At 46.5% G+C, this 25,282-nt stretch overlaps 1 protein-coding gene across 1 annotated transcript; it reads left to right on the top strand.

Moving 5' to 3' along the window:
• The first annotated feature begins 1,128 nt into the window (after positions 1-1,128).
• Positions 1,129-24,761, top strand: IDS (iduronate 2-sulfatase). Its single transcript, XM_073543595.1, has 9 exons — positions 1,129-1,289; positions 2,934-3,079; positions 13,913-14,090; positions 15,901-15,989; positions 17,226-17,426; positions 17,665-17,835; positions 18,013-18,139; positions 18,229-18,399; positions 24,157-24,761. Exons 1-9 carry the CDS (start codon positions 1,181-1,183, stop codon positions 24,630-24,632), a joined length of 1,668 nt encoding a protein of 555 aa, XP_073399696.1. The 5' UTR covers positions 1,129-1,180; the 3' UTR covers positions 24,633-24,761.
• The last annotated feature ends 521 nt before the right edge of the window (positions 24,762-25,282 follow it).

Here is a 25,282-nt window from a genome sequence, read left to right as displayed (position 1 = left end):
TGTATGGGCAGGCAGGCACTGAGCATTGCCTCCACAGCTGTATGGGCAGGCAGCAGCTGTACGGGCAGGCAGGCACTGAGCATTGCCTCCACAGCTGTATGGGCAGGCAGGCACTGAGCATTGCCCCTCCACAGCTGTATGGGCAGGCAGGCACTGTGCATTGCCTCCACAGCTGTATGGGCAGGCAGCAGCTGTATGGGCAGGCAGGCACTGAGCATTGCCTCCATAGCTGTATGGGCAGGCAGCAGCTGTATGGGCAGGCAGGCACTGAGCATTGCCTCCATAGCTGTATGGGCAGGCAGCAGCTGTATGGGCAGGCAAACACTGAGCATTGCCTCCATAGCTGTATGGGCAGGCAGGCACTGAGCATTGCCTCCACAGCTGTATGGGCAGGCAGCAGCTGTATGGGCAGGCAGGCACTGAGCATTGCCTCCATAGCTGTATGGGCAGGCAGGCACTGAGCATTGCCTCCACAGCTGTATGGGCAGGCAGGCACTGAGCATTGCCCCTCCACAGCTGTATGGGCAGGCAGGCACTGAGCATTGCCTCCATAGCTGTATGGGCAGGCAGGCACTGAGCATTGCCCCTCCACAGCTGTATGGGCAGGCAGGCACTGAGCATTGCCTCCATAGCTGTATGGGCAGGCAGGCACTGAGCATTGCCCCTCCACAGCTGTATGGGCAGGCAGGCACTGAGCATTGCCTCCACAGCTGTATGGGCAGGCAGCAGCTGTATGGGCAGGCAGGCACTGAGCATTGCCTCCATAGCTGTATGGGCAGGCAGGCACTGAGCATTGCCTCCATAGCTGTATGGACAGGCAGCAGCTTTATGGGCAGGCAGGCACTGAGCATTGCCTCCATAGCTGTATGGGCAGGCAGGCACTGAGCATTGCCTCCACAGCTGTATGGGCAGGCAGCAGCTGTATGGGCAGGCAGGCACTGAGCATTGCCTCCATAGCTGTATGGGCAGGCAGGCACTGAGCATTGCCTCCACAGCTGTATGGGCAGGCAGCAGCTGTATGGGCAGGCAAACACTGAGCATTGCCTCCATAGCTGTCTCTAATCCAGTCCTACACAATGTCCCATCCTCCTCCGGCAGCTGTCCCCCAATCACAGAGCGCCTCTCAGCACATGTAGGAAGCAGAGACTTCATCTGCACAGAGGGGACAGGAAAGTGCAGCATGAAATCCCCAGATTCCTTCATCCCCGGACTCCTGTGCCTTCTCCTCCTTGTGTGGTCTCCTGTCGCTGATGGACTGGCCCCCAGAAGACCGCAGACGTCAGCCACCGGTATAAGTCCTTATGGGGAGGGGGCACCGTCACACACGGAAAACTAGGCGAGACTTATTTTGTTACAGGAACAACTTCTGGGACTTTTTCAGTGACAAACCGTAAGGGTAAGATGTGATGGCGGAAGCCCCTGCCCAGCGGTGCGGTCATGAGATGGACACTTACTGTCCAATCTTTTCTAGGAGGATTTCCTGTTTCTTTAATAATAGTGTGACTGACTACGTACACCGTGTTCACACACACAGCGGGTACAGTCAGCGAAAACTTTGCATTGTTAGGCCGGGGTCACACCTGCGAGTGCAATGCGAGAAACTGGTGCCTCAATACCCGGCACTGCCGCCGACACTCGGGACTGGAGTGTGTGGCTATATGTTTTCCCATTGCACTCGCGAGTGTGACCCCGGCCTTATTGGTAAAACCTGCTGAAAACTTTAAAAAAGCAACTGTACTTTATTCACCCTCCTGGTCCAGCGCCGAGTCTCCGCTGCTTCTTCCAGTGTCTGTTATTGTTTTCAGCGCTGACGTCACGTCAACAGCACTGCAACCAATCACTTCGCTGAGTGGCTCTGAGCAAAGTCGCTGCAATCACTGATTGCCTGCAGTGCTGTCAACGTGATGTCCCTGATACAGACAATAAGAGACATCAGAAGTGGCGAGGCTCAGCATTGAACCTGAGTAGGGTGAGTAAGCACAGTTGGTTTTCCTAAAGTAAACTGCACCCGGGGACAGGAGTTTTCTGCAAAAGGAAAAACCTTAACATGTACTGATCTGATTGCATAACCACTTTAAAAGGAACCTGTCCTAAAGACTCACCCCCATAAGTGATGACAGCAGTGCCTGTGTCTCCTAACACTGAGTCCTGCCATTCCTTGTATTTATTAAAGATCCCCAGACTTTTGCAAAACTCCCAATTTCTTATCGTGGCGCACACATATAATCACACAGACTAGTCCAAAAGGTGGATTCTCAAGGCTTAAAGGCATCTTTAGAACCCAGAGAAGGGTAACTGGAGCCCTCCTCTCTGCCTCCTCCCTGCGTCATGTTTATGGGGAATCCCAGTGTTGGACGGTACCAAGCACACAGAGAATCTTAGTGGAGCAGGTTACAGGCGGAAAGAAGCCCCAGCCTTAATGTTGAATAGGTTACTGGTCACTACTGTGGTCTAGCAGTAGTGGTCGAACATGCGTAGTGTATGCAAGCTCTTTACTAATTGAGCTTGTAAGCACTGCCCTAAAGCTGACCAGGATCGCTAAAGTTACTGCTAGCACCTGATCCTAGCTAAGTATGTATATGTTTGTATTATAGTGAAATGCCACCATGGCAGCTCAGTAGTTTCACAGATGGTGATTGCTGCCTATGTCAGTCCTTTGACACCCAAAACACAACTTCAAGATGGCGAAGGGTTGCTTTGGCTTCTGGGCTTGTAACCTTCACTGTCCTATTAGATCCTGTCAAAGACATGGTCTAATAGGCTGATAGTTTGTGTTAACTGACATAAGTAGTGCAGGGTATTATCTATGCAATCCAAAGATCACGTGTTCCCCTTGTAGGACTAAAACATATTGAAAAAATAGAAATGATCATAGTACTCTAACTCTTTTGGTAGCCTCATATTGTAACTGGTTATCATCTTTTCCATTTCAGGTGATGTGACCGGTAAGAATGTGCTCCTTGTAATTGTCGATGACCTCCGGACAAGCCTTGGCTGTTACGGTGACAGTCTTGTGAAGTCTCCGAACATTGACCAGCTAGCATCTAATAGTGTCCTGTTTACAAATGCCTACGCCCAGGTAAGGGGTACATCATGCAATCAATCACTACTTATGGAAGAACACATATTTCACCAATGTGATCTTAAGCGTATCTAATGCTAATCAGATCATTTTAACAGGGTTCTCCCTTTGCTTAAAGAAGCATTCCTCCTCCCATCAACCCATCAAAGTGTTTCTCCTCTTAATATATTGCAGGCACATATTATATAGCACTGTGCACTTACAGTTGCTCATTTTACCTTTCTACTCAGTTAATTCTTTTCTTTTCTCTGCTTTATGAAGAAACCGGAAGTCTTTTCTGTATATGAGATGTCCCCATCTTCAACTCCTGATCCAGCTGCTCCCTCCTCTCACCTCCAGGGACTTTTGCAGCGACTGCTGACTCATACAGGGAAAACTGACCTCCTGTTTCTACATAGAGCTTAGAAAGATTGAGCTAGTCAGTTATTAATCATGTGATGTCATAGACCTAATGGAAAAGAGCATTATCTGGGTAGAAAGGGAAAATGAGCAATTGTAAGTACACAGTGCTGTATAATATGATGATTGTTGTATATTAAGAGGATAAAAACTTTGATGTGAGGAGCGCTTTTTTAGTATCACTTCTAAGATGTTGTGTAGGATTTTTTTTAAATGGGCAAAGTGCAGGAAACTGCACTGTTCAGTACGGTAACTGTCATACCATCATACTATCAATCTTCATTCCAACCTGCATTATGAATTATATTCATTATAAAATATCACCCTTATTATACTGTCATGATGGTCCAATTTTTCTGATTGGGGCTTGCCATGCACTTGCTGGCGAAACGGCACCATTCAGTTGAATGAATCTCCTTTTCAGTAACAGAAATCTTCAAAAAAAAATCCACCGCATGTGAACATAGTTTTCTGATGTGTATGAATATTGCCGATACGTACTTGTTATAGCTCCCCCTGGTGGTGTTCTGATGCCTGACTAATCTGCCCAATGATAGTCACACATGCGCAGTAGCAGCCAGAGGTTTCTTCTTATCAATACTAAATACATTAGCTGGACAATGATACGAGATGCCAATAACAGCAGGAGGTGCCAAAATAAGTAACAGCAACATCTAGAGACAGGAGAATTCATTTAAAGGAACACGTTATCTGTATTGCATGGTCGATCAGATTAAGCCGACGCTGCAGACAGATCCTCTGGGACAGATGGTGTGGTGCAGCAATGATGTTGTGGCCCTCCACAGGTAGGGCAGTAGTCCCAGGGCAGTGTAGATGAAGAGATAGGTGTTGAGGAAGAGGGTGCAGCGTCTGGCACAGGGATGAAGCAGTGCTGACGGGGTTGCAGGAAGAAGGCAAGGACACAACAGGGTGCAGTTTCTTTACCTTTACTTTGCTTGGCAAATGCAGTCCAGGGTCCAGATTACAGATGGTACAGGAGCTGGCTAGCCTGGAAGCAACTTAGGAATCTCTCTATGCAGATGGGTTGTGTAGTCTCCTTCCTAGCACTTATTTTTAGGTACTTGCAGTACTGTGTTACACTGAAGTTACACTTGCTTATTCTCTTTAGAACTCCCTTGTATGGCAGACAGCTGTAGCCTTCCTCTTCTGGCTCACACATCGCTGTTGTGCCTCCGAGTCTTATGTGGGAATAGAGCATTTACAGCTTCCTATTCCTCCGGTTTCTGTTGCAGGACCATCAGTGTCCGTACAGCCTTGGAGACTGGGCTCCAGATCATGCGCTATAGGTGGGAATGAGCCAGAACTCTCTGCTCAATCTCCCAACTCTTCTCCTCCACATCCACACACGTTGCCCTCCTCACACGAACTCCTAATTTTCCCTCCTGGCCCCCAGAGAGTAGCTCCTCCCTCAGTTTTGGTTCAGAGCTCCCTCTGCTGACCTGGAATGGAAACTGTGTTGTGTGTTGTGGTTAACTGCTAGAGAGATCCTTTATTGCTTCCAAGCATGACATCACACTCCCTAGGAGGAAGGCAATGCCACTGTGGCGACCATACTCCTGGGGGCGCCACATTCCCCCCCAGTGCAATTCAGTACTCTCGGACTGAAGACAAAACATGTAAAAACATTTTAACAGATGAACAATTGTAACTGTTACAAATTACAAAAACGAAAGCTCAAAAATAGTCCTGATGATGATTAGTCCAAGCGTCAATGTCCATGGTCCAATTCCTGAGCAAGTTGGTAAACTATTTACAAGTAGAGTTTTGACCACACATAGTCCTGTGGTCCAATTGTCCATTGAAACAAAATAAAATATCCAAAAAGTCTTACAGAGTCTCTGTAGGCACAAAACTTGAAACGTTGCATATTTACAGGTTAACATTTACAAAACTTATCTATATGCGGAACCTTAGGGGTGGAATACCTTGGGTACTACAGACAGACCTACGTAGCACTGGTATGGGTAAACTGGGTAGTAGCCGTCTGCGAACTCTTAGACTCACTGTGGGCATGACAGATTCACCACTGGCAGGGCGAAGATTCTCTGACTCCACTGCTGGTGTGGCATCCGCTGCCTGAACTTCCTGATTTTCAGAGTTGTCTTGAGTCTCTGCTACTTCAGTTGCAGTAGGCTGGGGAAAGATTAGGACAGGAACTACGATGGCTTGATCCATTCTTGTCCAGTTTGCAGGAAATTCTCCGAGTACAGTGCTGACCTTTTCTTCTTCTAGGGGTTGAAGGTTGTTTTGTTCTCCCATCCTTTCATTTAGCTGGTCAGGGCACAGTTTCAGATGATCCCTCGATACTGCTGCTGATGTTTCTCCTCCATCTTTACTGATAAGGCACACTTTGGTGTTGTCAAAGCTTGATGGTAAGATGGTGTAGGGTTAAGCTTCCCATTGGTCATCCAATTTATGCATCCTTCTTTTCCTCTTTAGGACTTGTTCTCCTAGTGACAAGGGACATGCAGGTGCATGTTGATTGTAGTTCTTCTCCTGTTTTTGTCTCGCCTGAGCTAGACTCTTTTCTACACACTATTGTACTCTTCGATATTGCTGCTGCCGCTCTGTACCCAGTCAGCATCTGGTGATGTCACCTTAGGTGTAAGGACTCCCATATCCAAATCAATAGGCAACTTGCCAGGCCTCGCTCTCATAAGGTAGGCTGGAGTGCAGTTGGTGGAATTCACAGGTATGTGATTGTAGAGGTCTACCAGATCTGGCAACTTCTCTGGCCACAGATTCCTCTCTTCCAAAGGCAAGGTCTTCAGTAGGTCGATCACCACCTGATTCATCTTTTCACACATGCCATTGGTCTGTGGATGGTACGGTATTGTCCTGATCTTCTTGCAACCGTACAAGTTACAGAATTCCTGGAACACTTCTGCCTCAAAGGCTGGACCTTGATCTGTAAGCACACGCTTGGGATATCCGTGTGGTCTACAAAAGTGCTGTTGGAATGCTCTGGCTGCTGTCCTGGCTGTTTGATCCTTGACAGGCACGACTACCAGGAATCTCGAGTAGTGGTCAACGATGGTAAGAGCATAAATGTAGCCTGAACGGCTTGGGACCAGCTTCACATGGTCCAGGGCGACCAACTCGAGTGGCTGTTTGGTTATTATTGGCTGCAAAGGAGCTCGCTGGCTGTTACGGTCCTTCCTGCGCAAGTTACATTGTCCACACTCCCGGCACCAATTTTCAATGGCCTTCCTCATTCCAGCCCAGTAGAATCTCTCCCGGAGCAAGGCTTCCAACTTCTTCCATCCGAAGTGTCCAGCTCCATTGTGATAGGCTTCTAAGACCATTGATGCCTCCTTCTTTGGGACTACCACTTGCCAGACCAACTCATGAGTGCGGGCATTGATACTCCTCCGACACAGCTTTCCTTCATAAATGAACAGCCTGCCTCTTTCCTTCCACAACTGCTGGGTTTCTTCAGGAGCATCTGGATCTGGGCGTGAGTCAGCTTGTGACAGTAGCTCCTTTACCAAGCGGACGGCGGGGTCGCTATCCTGCGTTTCTGCCCAGTCATGATGAGGCAATGGATTTAGGGTGGCCTCTTTCATGATAGACCGTCTGTTTCTCACTCCTTGGGCACGTTGGGCCGCAATTGGCCGGTGGAAGGCAGGTAACTCTGTTTCTTCGAGTGCCTCAGGGTCTTCTGCATCTGGCAGATTAGGCATTCTGGACAGCGCATCAGCATTGGCATTCTTGTGCCCCGCTCGGTACTTGATGGTGAATTCATAGTTAGACAGCCGGGCCATCCATCGCTGCTCCAGTGCACCTAGTATGGCAGTTTCTAAGTGAGTCAACGGGTTGTTGTCCGTGAAGATGGTAAACTTGGCTGAAGTTAGGTAATGCTTGAATCGTTCAGTCACAGCCTAGACTATGGCGAGGAACTCCAGTTTGAAGGAACTGTAGTTGTCAGGGTTCCTTTCAGTGGGATGAAGTTTCCTGCTGGCGTAGGAGATCACTCTTTCTTTGCCATTATGTACCTGTGACAGTACTGCTCCCAGTCCCACGTTGCTGGCATCAGTATACAGCACAAATGGTTGGTCATAATCTGGGTAGGCCAGAACTTCTTCTCCTGTGAGAGCCATCTTCAGTTGAGTGAATGACCTCTCCAGTTCCTCATTCCATTCAAATGTAGGACTCTTCTTCCTGGCTTTCTTGGGCTGGCCCACCAGAAGATTTTGCATAGGGGTAGCTATCTCAATGAAGCCTTTGATGAACCTTTGGTAGTAGCCTACCAACCCGATGAATTGACGTACCTCATGGAGGTTGCTGGGCTTCTGCCAGTCCCGGATGACAGTGACTTTGTCAGGATCAGGTGCCACACCTTCTGCACTCACTACATGACCGAGGTACTGTACCTTGGGCTTCAGGAGGTGGCATTTGGATGGCTTCACTTTCAGGCCAAAGTTGGACAAGGCTTCAAACACCTCAGCCAGGTGCTTCAGATGGTCTTCATAAGTCTTGGAGAAAACAATGACATCATCAAGGTACAACAGGACTGTCTCGAAGTTCTTGTGTCCAAGACAGCACTCCATTAGCCGTTGAAATGTCCCAGGGGCGGTGCAGAGCCCGAATGGCATGTAGTTGAACTCGCAGAGACCCATTGGGGTGGTAAACGCTGTTTTCTCCTTGTCTGCCTCTGCCACGGGAACCAGCCAATACCCACTAGTGAGATCTAAGGTGCAAAAATAGTTAGCAGTTTTAAGTGCGGCTAATTACTCCTCAATTCTGGGTAATGGGTAGGCATCCTTATGTGTAATGCTGTTAATTTTTCTGTAATCAACACACATTCTCATGGTACCATCTTTCTTTTTCACAAAGACTATTGGGGCTGCCCAGGGGCTACAACTGTCTCTGATCACCCCAGCCTCCTTCATTTCCCGCAACATACTTTTGGCACATTGGTATTGTGTTGGGGGTATGGGCTGGTACCTTTCTTTAATGGGGGGATGATCTCCAGTGGAGATATGGTGTTGAACTCCTTTTGCCTTCCCAAAGTCTAGAGGGTGTTTACTGAATACCTGCTCATACTCCTGAGTCACTAGGTAAATCCCACTCTTTTGGTATGAAGGGGTGGAGTCAGTTCCCACATGCAGCTGCTGACACCACTCCTCCAGCTGCTTTACAGAGCCATTGTCCTCCACCTGGTCGGATGAGACCAAGGGCTCTGCTGCCCATATTGCATTGTTACTGACAGTAAGCAGCTTAGCAACTGTGGCATACCGAGGTATTGTGGCCTCCTCCTCCCCACAATTCAAGAGGCGTACAGGCACTCTCCCTTTGTGGACATCAACTACCCCTCTGGCTGTCAGGACAGTGGGCCGGCTATCAGAGTACATTGGCTCTACCAATGCTTGGTAATCTTTTCCTCTGAGGCCTATGGCTGCCCGACACCAAATTAACATTTCACATCTGGGGGGTATCGCAATGGGGAAAGAATCACTCACTCTCTGATGCTGCCAATTTCTCCGCCAGACAGTTCTACCTGCTGTCGTTGCATCAGGGCCTTGATCTCCTTCTGCAGGACTCGATGTTCACTGGAACCAGCAGTCTCAGCTACCTGTTGCAACAAAACAATAACATCGGCAAGACAATTTTCAATCACATTACTACCTAGGGTCATCATTGGGTTACATTCTCGTCGATCAATGTCTACAACTATCAGACCTTGAGATTTTAAGTCTACTCGCCCCACTTTAATGGTAATCTCTTTACATCCTACTTTCGGCAAGGAATGACCATTGCTGGCAACTACTGTCAGTTCTTAACTTGGGCCACGAGTAAGTTCAGAGTCAGACCAATACCGCTTGTAAAGGATATATGGCATTGTTGTCACCTGAGAGCCAGTGTCCTGCAAAGCGTTCGTGGGGATGCCGTCAATCATCACTGGGAGGATCGGTCGCCCTCCAACATACTTGGCTCGCCAGTTCTTTGGGCCTTGTAGTCCTACTCCTTGGGGTTGGCCCTCTGCCCCAGGGGTTGCTCGTTTAAATAACAGAATCTTGCGATGTGGCCTGCCTTGCAGCAGCGACGACAGATGGGACGTCCATCCAGGTCATAGCGATCGTTGTCTCTCCCTCGGCGTGGCGGGATCCTCGTCTTCCGTAGCCACGGGACATCCTCTGGACTGGAGGCCAGCTGGATCTTCTCCTTTGAGGACACCTGCAAGGACTGCACGGTTTTGGCAAGTGCAGCCATATTTTTGGTCAGCTCCTGGACCTGAAGACGCAGTTCGGCAGATGGGTCTTTGTCCAGAGTCTGTGCATCGGCCTCCACAGGGCTGAGAGGGAAAGATGCTGCTTCTTGATGGTATGTGATCGCTGGGCGCCTAGGGGGCACAGGATGGCTGACATTTGGTTCATGCAGCCCTGTCTTTGAAGTCTGCAAAGTCTAGGTCAGGTGTTATGATAGAGTCACCGTAGGAGGCAGACACAAAAATAGAAGCTACGTCCAGAAAACCAGAGAAGTTGGCAACTATCAGATTGCAGACCCCTGAACCTATCAACACAACTAGCAGTAGCCGTGGGGGGTTCCTACGGAGCCCTAGACCCCTCGATCACAGCCAGAGAACTAAATAGCCTAAAGACAGAAAAGGAAATCTAAACTGCCCCAGAGCAGACCCCAAAGTAAAAGGCAGCCCCTAACATATAATGACGGTGAAGCAAGATGAAAAAACACTCACAAAGATAGAACGATAGGCTGAGCAAACGATGGGGCCCAAGCTAACTAAACAGGACAGGAAAGGAAGGTTGCTGTCTGCAATCTGCCAAAACCCTATCAAAGACATAAGCCAACAGGCTGATATGGAAAAAGACCCTGAAGCAGCTAGGCTTCAAAAACTATATCAGCACTCAGGTATTTTCTGAAGACAGAGCTAAAGGAATTCAGCTCACCCCAGCAGGGAATGGCAGAAATCCAGAAAAACAAAGCAAAACAAAGTCAAAGCACAAATGCAAAAAGCTGAGCAGAATACTTAGCTTTAGAAGAGCAGGAATTCAGACTGGTCTCCAAGGATCCCTCAGAGAAATCACCCGCAGGGCAGAAGGGCGTCGGCGGCCTTATATCCAGTCAGTAACTCCACTCAGCCAGTCATCATCATTAGTCTCAGGTGCTTGATAATCAGGCTCACTACCTTTCTTTACCAGAAGAGGGAGTTCATCGGGCCTCAGTGGTGAAGGGGAAAATGAACTCACAACAGTCAGGGTTTTGTAGGGCTATGATGCGCAGCTGTGCTCTGTGGGAACTGGATAGGAGTCCCTCAATAAATTGCTCCTTTAACAGTCTGTCTCCATCTTTCACACTGTCTGGGTCAATCTGCTTTATGGCTTGCAGCGCCTCCTGCAGGTTAAGTGCATAGTCCCGTATACTGTTCTGCACTCTCTGCTTACACCCATAGAATCTCATCTTTATTTCAGCTGCAGGGGGGTATCAAAGGTGCTTTTTAGCTTGGCCAGAATATTTTTAACAGTCTCTTTATCAGTGTCCTGCCAGGATTTTACTTCCCTCTGTGCTGCACCAGTTAGCTGCCCAATAAGGATGTTCACTTTTTGGCTTTCAGACAGAGGATACACCTCAAACAAACTGCATAGTCTCTCTTTGAATTCACTCAGAGTATGTGACTCACCTGAGTACTGCGGTAGCCAGGCCACTCCCGGTATATAGGGCATGGACAGCGGCATTATGGGGACTGTTGCGGTTGGCGCTGATTCTTGTGGCGCTGTGGAGGCAGCGCTGGCTGCTGGATGCAGTGGCGCTATGGGAACCGCAGCTGCGCTGGGCCCTGCAGCTTGTGGCGCTGTGGGATTTGCAGTGGCGTCCGCTGCTGCATCTGCTCTTGCTTCAGACATTCTCTCCCCCCCCTAGTTAACGTTGGCCAGGCCCTGGGTTGCACTGACTTACCGGTTACCTCTCCACCGGCTGGACGATTGGGGGATGCCGGGGCTGCAGGCCTCGGCTTCTCACTTCTCGCGCGCTGGCCTCTTCCCGCGCGGCGCTTCACTTTCTCGCGCTCTTCGGCTGGCTCCGCCCATGACGGCCCACCCCTTTGGTTTCCCGCGCTCGCAAAGCAACGGGGTAATGGTGGCGATGGCGCCGACAGTCTGTGGCACACAACACAGTCTCTGGCACACAGGACCCAGGGACGCCAAAATGGGTCGCCCTCCCAGGGCTGTGGGGTACTCGGTACCGGGCCGGTCTCTCAAAGGGGAATGTCACAGCAGCGGTGACCCAGTCCGTGGCCCTGGACGCCCATGTAAAAGGGGTTAAGTGATGGAATAAAGTTTATGAGTGAATGATTCGTGACGCCACCTGTGGTGTTCGGCAATGAGGATGTTAAGCCGACGCTGCAGACAGATCCTCTGGGACAGATGGTGTGATGTAGCAATGATGTTGTGGCCCTCCACAGGTAGGGCAGTAGTCCCAGGGCAGTATAGATGAAGAAAAAGGTGTTGAGGAAGAGAGTGCAGTGTCTGGCACAGGGATGAAGCAGTGCTGACGGGGCTGAAGGAAGAAGGCAAGGACGCAACAGGGTGCAGTTTCTTTACCTTTACTTTGCTTAGCAAATTCAGTCCAGGGTCCAGATTACAGATGGTACAGGAGCTGGCTAGCCTGGAAGCAACTTAGGAATCTCTCTATGCAGATGGGTTGTGTAGTCTCCTTCCTAGCACTTATTTTTAGGTACTTGCAGTACTGTGTTACACTGAAGTTCCACTTGCTTATTCTCTTTAGAACTCCCTCGTATGGCAGACAGCTGTAGCCTTCCTCTTCTGGCTCACACGTTGCTGTTGTGCCTCCGAGTCTTATGTGGGAATAGAGCATTTACAGCTTCCTATTCCTCCGCTTTCTGTTGCAGGACCATCAGTGTCCGTACAGCCTTGGAGACTGGGCTCCAGATCATGCGCTATAGGTGGGAATGAGCCAGAACTCTCTGCTCAATCTCCCAGCTCTTCTCCTCCATGTCCACACACGTTGCCCTCCTCACACGAACTCCTTCTAATTTTCCCTCCTGGCCCCCAGAGAGTAGCTCCTCCCCCAGTTTTGGTTCAGAGCTCCCTCTGCTGACCTGGAATGGAAACTGTGTTGTGGTTAAATGCTAGAGAGATCCTTTATTGCTTCAAAGCATGACATCACACTCCCTAGGAGGAAGGCAATGCCACTGTGGCGACCATACTCCTGGGGGCGCCACATTAGCAATGATAATTGTTGTCAACACAGTTTACAGATTTATCCATGGATTGTGCTGACAGCAGGGTATTATCGATATGGCATGAAAATATTGCATTTCCATTGTGCTGTGTGATGTCCCTGGTGTGGACTGAAGGCGTCCAGTTCTTCTTAGGAAAATTATCTTCACCTTCCTGTTTTTGCACCCCTTTACTATCAAGAAAGATACACTAAGAAAGTTTGCTCTTAGGCCCCTGTCACACATAGCGACGCACCAGCGTCAGGATGTGTGTCAGGATCGCTGGTGCCTCACTACATGATCGCTGGTGAGCTTCCAAACAGGCAACTTCACCAGCGATGAGGACCAGCGACGACGCAGGTAACAAGCGAGAGCGTCGCTTAGAATCCCGCTGTGTACCTTAGTTACCAGCGCGCTGGTGCAGGGAGCTGATAGCCAAGGTAAACAGCGGGTTTCTAAGCACCACACGGCACTTAGAATCCCGCTGTTTACCAGCTCCCTGCACCAGCTCGCTGGTATCTAAGGTACACAGCGGGTTTCTAAGCGCCGCGCGGCGCTTAGAAGCACGCGGTTTACCTCAGATTCCAGCTCGCTGATAGATGGTCTCCCGCCTGTCACACGCAGCGATCCGTGCTAGCCAGCGGTCGACCAACGATCAAAAAAATGTCCAGGGCTTTCCAGAACGATCAGCGATACCCGGCAGAGGGGCCGGTCGCTGATACCTGTCACACACAGCGATCTCGCTGGTGAGATCGCTGTTGCGTCACAAAACTTGTGTCTCAGCAGCGATCTCGCTAGCAAAATCGCTGTGTGTGACGGGGGCTTTACTGGAACTCTTGACTCCTCACTAATTCAATTATCTACTCTCAGGAGCTGCTATCAGATGTCCCCTGATATCAGAATTGTATTTATCTAATCCATAATACAATCTATAACTAGAGATGAGGGAATTTGTTCGGATTCGGTTCCGAGTACAATCGGCAGCGAATATTGTTTTTGCAATATTCATCGAACGCAGCCGAACGTCATTAGAGTCAATGGGAGTAGAAATAACCGAGTATGTTCGGAACCGATCATAAGACATACATTCGCACGAATAGTGTTAGAATATGGCACGAATATGTCAAAATCAGATTCAGGGACAAAATACCGAACAAATTCGCTCATCTCTATCTATGACATGCAGCACATAACTTCTCTTTTCTGTACTACAGCAAGCAGTGTGTGCACCCAGCAGAGTGTCCTTCCTAACTGGAAGGAGACCTGAAACCACCAGACTGTTCGACTTTAACTCGTACTGGAGGAAGCACGCTGGGAATTACTCCACATTACCGCAGTATTTTAAAGAACATGGTTACGTGACTATGTCAGTCGGGAAGGTTTTCCACCCAGGTAATGGGATTTTTCAGTTTTTATGAAAACCAGTGCCAAATGCCCAGAAGCATAGTTGTGGCCGTGTCACTATGCAGATTTCTATTTGATTGTTGATGGCTATGTCGTAAACTGTTGATTAACTGCGTAGCCACACAGACAATGAGGATCAAACTGATTTTAGCTGTAATCCACTTATAAACTGTACTGATCTACATGCCAGCGTTATTTTGGCTACAACATGTAAATACCGCCTTTTACCAAAATTTCCAATTTTAGCTATAGCTCCTATCCACCTGTCTAAAGGAGCACATTAATGTTGATCCAATTTAAATGTTTTTTTCATCATCTAAAATGGATAAAATTGCATAGCTGCTCACTGATGCTGAGCTTGCAGTAGCTCATTCTCCAGTGGTTTTCAGCCTCGACTGTCACATCTTGGCAGCGTCCAGGCCGAAAATTATTTATCGCAGACATGGATTATGGTGAGGGACAGAATGATGGACAAGTGAGGGATATTGTTTTTTTTTTTTTTTATACAGGAGACCATGGCTTCAATGGAATGGGCGTTAGGTGAGTATAACTGTGTTTGTTATTTTTAAATAGCAAAGTAAGACTGCTGTTTTTTATTTCAAATAAAGGACTTTATTCTGCATTTACAATGCAACTATAGGATTAGTAATGGATATGTGTCGTATAAGCACCTCTCTATTACTAACCCATGGGCATGATGTCACTGGATAATACAAAGGTGACATTAACCCCACAAATATGAACCCAACTTGCCACTGCCACAGGGCAAGTGGGAAGAGCTGGACAAAACCCCAGATTTGGCGCATGTAATTGATGCGCCTTTTTCTGGGATGCTATGGGCTGCTATTTTTAGGCTAGGCTGGGGGCAATATCCATGGCCCCTTACCAGCCTGAGTATACCAGCCCCCAGCTGTCTGCTGTAACAAGGCTGGTTGTCAAAAATGGGGGCCCCATGCTGTTTTTTTAAATTATTTATTTAAATAATTAAAAAAAAATGGTGTGGGGACCCCTCCATTCATGATAACCAGCCTTGCTAAAGCTGACAGCTGAGGGTTGCAGCCCACAGCTCTCAGTTTTGCCTGGCTGGTTATGAAAAATACAGGGGAACTTATGCCATTTATTTTTTGTCTTTATTTATAGCGCATAAGCCGGCTGATGAATACACCCATCAGCCGCTGCCTGCTCTCCTTATTAGTGGCAGCAGGCGTAGGCTGATGGGAGTAGTAGTCCGCAGACACCTGTGGCCGGAAGTAAACTTTTTCCTCTGGTTACAGCTGTGGATTTACGCTGTCATCTGACAGTGTGGGACCCTCATTGCTCTGACCTGATGTGTTATTCTTTCTGCCGATCAGAGCCACCAGTGTTTCTCTCGCTGTCATGCAGGGGACAGCGAGAGAAACACCCTGTGTTCGGGGTCCATGCCAAAACAGTAGGTGTTCACTAGCTCAGACTATTTAGTGCTGATGCATCACACACAAATCCAATTACAAAATATATTTAAACACAGGTTGTAATGTAAGTAAATAGGTAATAAACCAAGGGGGTGAATACTTTTGCAAGCCACTGTATATGCACTAAATTGTAAGAGTTATGAGCATCTTTGTATAGCTCTGTAGAATATGTTAGCACTATAAAGAGAAATAAAAGAATTAGTGTAGAATTTTTCTGACAGACTGACAGGCAAGCAATGGCAAATGTAAGCAATACACATAGACATATTTTTTGTGGCTCTTCTGGATTCTCATAATGATGAGCCTCTAATGCTGCATTGTTTCACCATCCTTCTGTCACCCGTTAGGCATCTCATCCAACCACACTGATGACTACCCATACAGTTGGTCTGTTGGACCTTACCACCCATCTACAGAGAAGTATGAGAACACAAAGGTATGCATAGTAATCGTGTGCCACGTATCACTGTCCTACACAAGACCCATGTGCCTGACAACTCTTCCCTCCCTGCGGCATCACTAATTGTGACCACTCAGTAGCAAAGATGTCAGTAATAATTATTTTTTTCCATCATTCTTACGTGTATTACAGTACAGTAGTAATAGAGTTTAGATGAGCATTCAGGTTAGTAAGGAAAAATTACATTTTGTGGTCTGCAAAGCTTATGTTTTGGTTTTGATTTCCAGTGTAGAGCTTATCAGCAGTGAGGTCATGGGTCAGTATAGAATCTCCTTCTGGACAGTGCCAAGTCTGTGTAAGGAGACTTATAGGCCATGCAATGCTCCTCTAGTATTTTAAATGTGCAACTAGCCTCTTCAGAAAGGAAGAGGATGGGGCCTCTAGTGCCACCTATTGGAAGGAGCAATCCTAGAAGTCAATATTGACCCATTATATGGACTTTTAGGATTTCTCCTTGCAGTAGGTGGCACTACAGGCCCCCTCCTCTTCCTCTCTTAAGAGGCTATTTGCATATCCATGTAAAATGTCATTTCTGCAGCGAACATGGGCTAGTGAGAGACCACAGGACTACTTGTGCTGCAACAGGGCAGGACAATTTAGGAGGAAGAGATGTTTATTGTCTTATGATATGGCATTAGCAGCATTTAAATCCCCTTTAAGGTAAATGGTGACTATCCATGACAAACTGGGATGTATGCAGCTGCTACGTTGCAGCTTAATGCAATTAAAGAGGTTTACATTGCAACTGCAACTATGACAAACATGTCTAAAAAAAGTCAGGATTATTATATTTTGCTACTTGCTTATCGTGGTATTTTCCAGATCACAGTGTGATCCCATGCACTTGCATTCATCAAGGGCATATATCAATCTTTGGCCTTTCGACTTGTGCCACAGCCAAAGTGGCTATGTAGCTTTAGCCTAAAAGATGCACATGAAATTCACTGGGACTGTTCAGTGGCCTCCTGGCTTAGAGGTGGTCCTCTAAATGGCCGGATTGCTGGCACACACTGCAGGGGTTCACAGAAAACATCCAGCTTAGTGAGAAGTGCTGATCAGGTGCCTGGAAGGTCACCGGGCCATGACTGTGCACCGCTTATCAGTTCTGATCATTTTAGAGTTTGTGTGTATACAATATATTTTTATGTATAAGCCGTGACATAATCATTGCATAATATCTGACTGCACTTATGTGATTTATGCTCCGTTAAGACCTGCAGAGGCAAAGACGGACAGCTTCATGCCAACTTGGTTTGTCCAGTTGATGTATCTAAAGTCCCAGAAGGAACATTACCAGATATACAAAGCACAGAAGAAGCCATAAGACTCCTAAAAACTGTCCATCAGCAAAACGCATTATTTTTCCTGGCAGTTGGCTATCATAAACCTCACATCCCATTCAGATTTCCAAAGGTAACGCTGACTTTCCACCTTCTCACTTTTATGTTCCACATGTATTATGTGGTGTTTATGGAGTTAATGTTTCCTAAGGTTTTCAGATGTGATGAAAACTGAAACTCTTATACATGCTCATATATATTAATTTTAGGTATGAGATGTACTGTTCCTGTTATTGGACTTTCCTTGTCTAGTGTCACGTAGGATGTAAGTACTTGGCACATAACATTTCATCTTCTCCATTTTGATTTAGGAGTTTCTAAAGCTATACCCCATTGAAAATATCTCCTTGGCACCCGACCCTGACATACCCAGGAATCTTCCTTCTGTGGCTTATAACCCATGGACTGACATTCGAAAGCGAGAGGACGTTCAAGCATTGAACATCAGTTTTCCATACGGGCCCATTCCTCCACACTTCCAGGTAGACTTTGGGCCGACATTATACATGGGTCATGATGTTTTTTAAAAATTAAAACCTCGAGTTTTGCTTTTTTCTTTAGAGAAATTTTAGGTGGATAAATGTAACGCGTGGAAAAGAAACACAGCAATCTCTAGGGAGAAAGTGAGAATAATAATTTTTTTTTTTTTTTTTATTAAGCGTTTAATTCGGCAGAGTTATTATGCCTCCGTCTCTTATTTGGACAGTCAAGTTGGCCAGTTATTAAGTGCACTGGAAAATCTTGGATTTGCAAATGACACCATGATTGTTTTTGCCTCCGATCACGGTAATAACATTGGGGAGATTTGACATCACTGTTATTTTCTTACACATATGCACATTTATATTGTAAGTATTGTGCGTTTGTCATTCCAGGATGGTCTTTAGGAGAGCACGGAGAATGGGCCAAGTACAGCAATTTTGATGTGGCGACACGTGTGCCACTGATGTTTTATGTACCAGGAATAACGGCCACAAAACAAACTCAGAATAACATCTTTCCGTACATAGATCCCTTTAGTATTGAATCCATGAGAAAAACTCCAGGTAATCCTCCAGGCTTCAACAGCCCTGTCCTTCCTGATGAGCCTGGCCCAGTTTCCAAAAAGACAAGGAAAAAAAGGAAAAAGTTGGCAATTGCAAAGCAAATGTGACATGGGCTATAATTGTGACTTTTTACCAAAAGAAACATGGTTTATATTTCCCTCTCTATGCGATACCCATACTTGGCCTCAGGATACTTGGTTTAGTTACGGTATAATAAGCTGTTTGTATGTCTGTGTTTGGGCAGCATGAATCGATTGACAGGGTCACTCTTAAGCCCCCGTTACACATAACGATGTCCCAGCGATCCCACCAACGATCCGACATGATGGGATCGCTGGGACATCGTTAGGCTGATCGCTGGTGAGCTGTCACATAGACAGCCCCAGCGATCAGGACCAGTGACGCTGGTTTCTAATGTAAACGTCGGGTATCCAGGATTCCCGCTGTTTACCTTGGAAACCGGCGTACACGCTGGTTTCCAAGGTAAACATCGGGTATCTAAGAGCCGCGCGACTCCTGGATACCCGCTGTTCACCTTGGAAACCTGCGTGTACGCCGGTTTCCAAGGTAAATAGCAGGTACGCCGGTTTCCAAGGTAAACAGCGGGTATCCAGGAGCCGCAGCTCCTGGATACCCGATGTTTACATTAAATTCCAGCGTCGCTGATCGCTGGTCTCTCGCTGCCACACGCAGCGGTGCATGCTGGACAGCGGGAGACCAGCGATTGAAAAACGGCCCCGGCCGATGCTGCACGATCAGCGATACCCGGCAGGGGGGCCGGTCACTGATCCCTGTTACACACAGCGATCTCGTTGGCGAGATCGCTGATATGTCACAAAATGTGTGTGACAGGGCCTTTAGACCTTTTTTTAAAGGGGTATTTTTATTTTAGTAAATAAAAGTTTATTTTTTGAATAACAAAAGTGAGAAATACAGTGGGGAAAAAAAGTATTTAGTCAGTCAGCAATAGTGCAAGTTCCACCACTTAAAAAGATGAGAGGCGTCTGTAATTTACATCATAGGTAGACCTCAACTATGGGAGACAAACTGAGAAAAAAAAATCCAGAAAATCACATTGTCTGTTTTTTTTTCATTTTATTTGCATATTATGGTGGAAAATAAGTATTTGGTCAGAAACAAAATTTCATCTCAATACTTTGTGATATATCCTTTGTTGGCAATGACAGAGGTCAAACGTTTTCTGTAAGTCTTCACAAGGTTGCCACACACTGTTGTTGGTATGTTGGCCCATTCCTCCATGCAGATCTCCTCTAGAGCAGTGATGTTTTTGGCTTTTCGCTTGGCAACACGGACTTTCAACTCCCTCCAAAGGTTTTCTATAGGGTTGAGATCTGGAGACTGGCTAGGCCACTCCAGGACCTTGAAATGCTTCTTACGAAGCCACTCCTTCGTTGCCCTGGCGGTGTGCTTTGGATCATTGTCATGTTGAAAGACCCAGCCACGTTTCATCTTCAGTGCCTTTGGTGATGGAAGGAGGTTTGCACTCAAAATCTCACAATACATGGCCCCATTCATTCTTTCATGTACCCGGATCAGTCGTCCTGGCCCCTTTGCAGTGAAACAGCCCCAAAGCATGATGTTTCCACCACAATGCTTTACAGTAGGTATGGTGTTTGATGGATGCAACTCAGTATTCTTTTTCCTCCAAACACGACAAGTTGTGTTTCTACCAAACAGTTCCAGTTTGGTTTCATCATACCATAGGACATTCTCCCAAAACTCCTCTGGATCATCCAAATGCTCTCTAGCAAACTTCAGACGGGCCCGGACATGTACAGGCTTAAGCATTGGGACACGTCTGGCACTGCAGGATCTGAGTCCATGGTGGCGTAGTGTGTTACTTACGGTAGGCCTTGTTACATTGGTCCCAGCTCTCTGCAGTTCATTCACTAGGTCCCCCCGCGTGGTTCTGGGATTTTTGTTCACCGTTCTTGTGATCATTCTGACCCCACGGGGTGGGATTTTGCGTGGAGCACCAGATCGAGGGAGATTATCAGTGGTCTTGTATGTCTTCCATTTTCTAATTATTGCTCCCACAGTTGATTTCTTCACTCCAAGCTGGTTGGCTATTGCAGATTCAGTCTTCCCAGCCTGGTGCAGGGCTACAATTTTGTTTCTGGTGTCCTTTGACAGCTCTTTGGTCTTCACCATAGTGGAGTTTGGAGTCAGACTGTTTGAGGGTGTGCACAGGTGTCTTTTTAGACTGATAACAAGTTTAAACAGGTGCCATTACTACAGGTAATGAGTGGAGGAAAGAGGAGACTCTTAAAGAAGAAGTTACAGGTCTGTGAGAGCCAGAAATCTTGATTGCTTGTTTCTGACCAAATACTTATTTTCCACCATAATATGCAAATAAAATGAAAAAAAAAACAGACAATGTGATTTTCTGGATTTTTTTTTCTCAGTTTGTCTCCCATAGTTGAGGTCTACCTATGATGTAAATTACAGACGCCTCTCATCTTTTTAAGTGGTGGAACTTGCACTATTGCTGACTGACTAAATACTTTTTTTCCCACTGTATACCTATATACTTTCTGTACCAAATAATCACTGTCCTCATTATCTCTGCTTGCAGCCATTAGAGGATTTTATTCTACGGTACATATTATTTACTAACCATTCACCTGATTACATGGCCAGGACAGAATTTTATCCCTGTGAGTAAATTCTCAAAGTTTCTAGTGGATAACTGCAAGCAGAGATCTTAATAACCATGAGGTACAGGTCGTTAATTTATGAATTTTGGGGAATTTGCTGGACCCGGTGAACTTGTACAATTTGCAATGCGCTTTGTGTGAATCGGTAAAAATGGTCATTGCCAATTTACACATTGCAAAAGATTGATTCAGCCATGGAAGGCCCGGCTCACCTGACCTCGAGCGCAGATGTGCGGACTTCCCTAATGCATGGTATGGCACATTCAATCAGGAGGGACTATCATAGCCTGTATTAAAGCCGAGGTAGGGAATGTAACAGCCATGTTGTAGTGAATCTGGATAGTAAGAAGATGTCATAGCTTAAAGGGAACCTGTCACCAGTTTTGCTTATAAACTATGCTCATCACCTTTAAGATTATAAGAATGGGTTTCCTGCAACCCCTATATATCCTCAGATGCTTACATACCTCAGAAAAAGTAAATTGTAATCATCTCTGCCTGTTTTGTTTTTTCTCAAATATTGGTGGATTCTTTCCTCTGTTCTGTGGTTTTCATGTTAGAGTAGGACTGGCAAATGTAAGGAACGTTGACGTTAGTTTGCCAGCTTACGTATTATGGCCATAATATTAACCAATACCTTACATATATTGATATGTTTGTTGTGCACTTTTTATCTTTTCAGGGTGCAGTTGGGCCCAAATGGTTCTGCTTACTGTGGCCTCTGTTCACACGGGATGCATTATAGTTAGCACTGGGCAGCCCCCTATATGGTGTTACTAAGAGGTTGTGATCCAGAAGCCCTGCATTCCATGTGTGAACACAGCCACATGCGGATTATTTTTCTGCACTGGTGTACCACACGGCCAATCCCTGATTGTAGGCTGGCTGTTTCATTAGGTATTATTGCACCTGTGCAGCTGCCATTTTACTTGAGTCCGCTGCACCCTGTTAGTGCATTTGTATTGAGGCCTGTTTATACAAGTAAGCATCTCTGCCTGTTTTGTTTTTTTCTCAAATATTGGAGGATTCTTTCCTCTTTCTGTGGTTTTCATGTAAATTGCACTGTCCAGTCCGATGGCTGCCTCCAGATTGTGATCAGGTCCACGTCGGTCGCTTCAAACGCCGCCTCTTCTAACTGCATGTAAGTGGATAACGCCTCCCTTTCATCTATGTAGTGCCTGAAATCTCGCGCCTGTTCAGTGCAATCGGAGTGGTGTGCAGGCGTGCATCACTGTGCCCTATTGATTAGCCAGTGATCCCACTGCGCAAGTGCCAGACTTCCCGTACTATGTGGATCACAGAGAGACATTGTCCACTTACATGCAGTTAGAAGAGATAGCGTTTGAAGCGAACGAGGCGATACTGATCACAATCTGGAGACACTCAACTGACCTGACTGCGCGATTTACATGCAGCGCAGGACAAGAATAAAACACTTTTTTCTGAGGTATACAGGACCATGTCTGAGGATTTAAAGGAGTTGCAGGGACCTCATTCTTATGATCTTAAAGGTGATGGGCATATTTTATAAGCAAAAAAATCTGGAAACAGGTTCCCCTTAAAGTTTAGCCACAGAAAAAGAGAGAAAAAGTCACAAAACACTGAAGAAGCTATAAGCTGCATTCAGGCATTGCGGCCATGTTGCAACCCTTTCGATGCAGTCATGGCAAAAACAACATGTCATTTTGCGTGTTTTTTTTTCCTCCCTCTTTTGGAGTATATGAATGCAAAGTGGCCATAATATGTCAACACAACCTAAGGCCATGTTCAGTATTTGGTCCGTATTTTACATCAGGCTTCATGAGCCAAAACCAGGAGTGGGTGATAAATCCAGAAGTGGTGACGGGCTTCCTCCTGATTTTGGCTTACTGATGTAAATTACTGACCAAATACTGAACGTGTGAATGTGGCCTAAAGATTGTGTCTGCAGCATAGCAATCTAGGGAAGGAGGATGGGCCATTGGAGGTTTGGAGTACTTTTATTTCCACAGTGAATACATTTAGTGAATCTGGTGACTTTGAATTTTAAAAGATTTGCTCATCTCTACTATGAAGTATTGATACACAAGGTAAATTGGTGACTTATAGCTTAAGGCTGTGTGCCCACGATGCGATTTTTTAGCGTTTTTGCCGCGATTTTCGGCGCGAAAACATTTAAAAATCGTGTACAGAATGCCCTCATGCATTCCTATGGCATTCCGCACATGCTGTGCTAATGCTGCGCTTTTTTCTGCGGCGGAATCGCATCACGGAAAAAAATCGCAGCATGGTCATTCTTTTGTGCGGAATCGCAAGGAATTGCCGCGATTCCGCACCCATAGGAATGCATGAGAATCGCTTACTTCCCGCATGTGGCTATGCCCACCATGCGGGAAGTTAAGCGTCTCATGTGCGGTTGGTACCCACGGTGTGGAGGAGAGGAGACTGTCCTCCAGGCCCTGGGTACCATACCCCTGTAAAAAAAGAATAAAAAATCGGGGTATATTTACCTTCCGACGTCCGGCGCTGCCATTCCGGGCCTCAGCGTTCCCAGTAATGCCTTGCGGCACGGTCCTGTGATGACGTAATCTCGCGTGACTAGCGGTCTCGCGAGATCGCTATAGTCATGCAAGACCAACGTCATCACAGGTCTCGCAAGGCATTACTGGGAACGCTGAGGCCCGGGATGGCAGCGCGGGACGTCAGAAGGTAAATATACCCCGATTTTTTATTTTTTTTATCATTTTTAACATTCTATCTTTTACTATTGAGGCCGCATAGGCGGCCTCAATAGTAAAAGGCTGCTCACACTTGTCAAACACTATGTTTGACGAGTGTGACCAACCTGTCAATCACTTTCCAAGCGATGCTTCAAATCGCTTGGAAAGTGCTTGAGAAAATCGCGGCAAAATCGCGAACAGAATCGCGGTGAAATCGCGCGGAAAAAAACGCGCGATTTCTGGGAAGGAGTCCGGTTTTCACTGTGCGTTTTAAAACGCTACGTGGGCCCATAGCCTTAAACTCACTTATCATTACTGAGGTAATACTATGTGGCCGTTCTAAGGTGTCAGCCTTATTGATGTCATATTTGATCTTTTAGGTAAAATCAAGGAAGATCCTGTTGAATTACTTTCCCTATATCCAACCATTGCTGATGTTGCCGGACTCCCTCGTGTACCAGCTTGTCCTGTATATTCATTTCATGTTGATCTATGCACTGAAGGTCGGAGTCTTCTTCCATACTTCTCTACAGCAGGAAAGAAAACTGCTGAATCTGCCGCTTACAGCTCCTATCCCCGACCGTCTGATACTCCCCAGTGGAATTCAGACTTGCCTGATCTGCAAGACATCAGGATTATGGGCTACTCCATGAGGACCAGAGACTACAGGCTCACATTATGGGTTGGATACAACCCGGAGACTTTTGAGGCTAATATTACAGACATTCATGCACAAGAGTTATATTTAGTGAAAGCAGACCCCAATCAAGACAACAACTTGTTCAACCAGTCTGCACATTATGATTTTGCTCAGAAACTTTTTGGACACATAATGAAGGAATTTACCATTAATTAAAAAGATCCAATTTTGTACAAATATTTTATGTGATTATACAATGTATAAACTTTTTTATATCATGATAGTCATATTTTATGTTTTATTTTTCTATACTTTTTAAAAATAAAAAAATACAGTCAACAGGAATCCTCAGAATCAGAGAATGTTACTGCTTCATGTCTTGATTGGTGCCATTTTGATTCTTTGTTCCTCTCTGATATACTTCACCTTAGGCCGGGGTCAGACTTAATGCCCGGCACTGCCGCCGGCACTCAGGAGTGGAGCGTGCGGTTGCATGTATTTCTCTGCAGCTACACATTCCACTCCTGTGTGCCGGTGGCAGTGCCGGGTATTAAGATGCGAGACTCATCCGAGTTTCTCACATGTGTGATCCCGGCCTAATACAGGCTACATTACGCATTTGGATGGGCAGATGGCGCAGAGTCTCATTGTCCTGCTCTTGCTCCTATCTAATGTCAGCCAGTGATAGATCAGTAACAAAAAGCTGCAGTCAACTGATGTATGCCGTGGAGTCTCTGTGTATCGTGTGTGATGTATCGTCATACTGCAGTCTGTGTATCCTGTGCGATGTATCGTCACGCTGCAGTCTGTGTATCCTGTGCGATGTATCGTCATACTGAAGTCTCTGTGTATCCTCTGTGATGTAT

The sequence above is a fragment of the Dendrobates tinctorius genome, unplaced genomic scaffold (genome assembly GCF_039654945.1).
Source record: "Dendrobates tinctorius isolate UK_male_01 unplaced genomic scaffold, ASM3965494v1 ptg000133l, whole genome shotgun sequence".
Classification (NCBI taxonomy): domain Eukaryota; kingdom Metazoa; phylum Chordata; class Amphibia; order Anura; family Dendrobatidae; genus Dendrobates; species Dendrobates tinctorius.
Note: the sequence above shows the minus strand (reverse complement) of the source record. Positions and strands in the feature narration are given on the sequence as shown.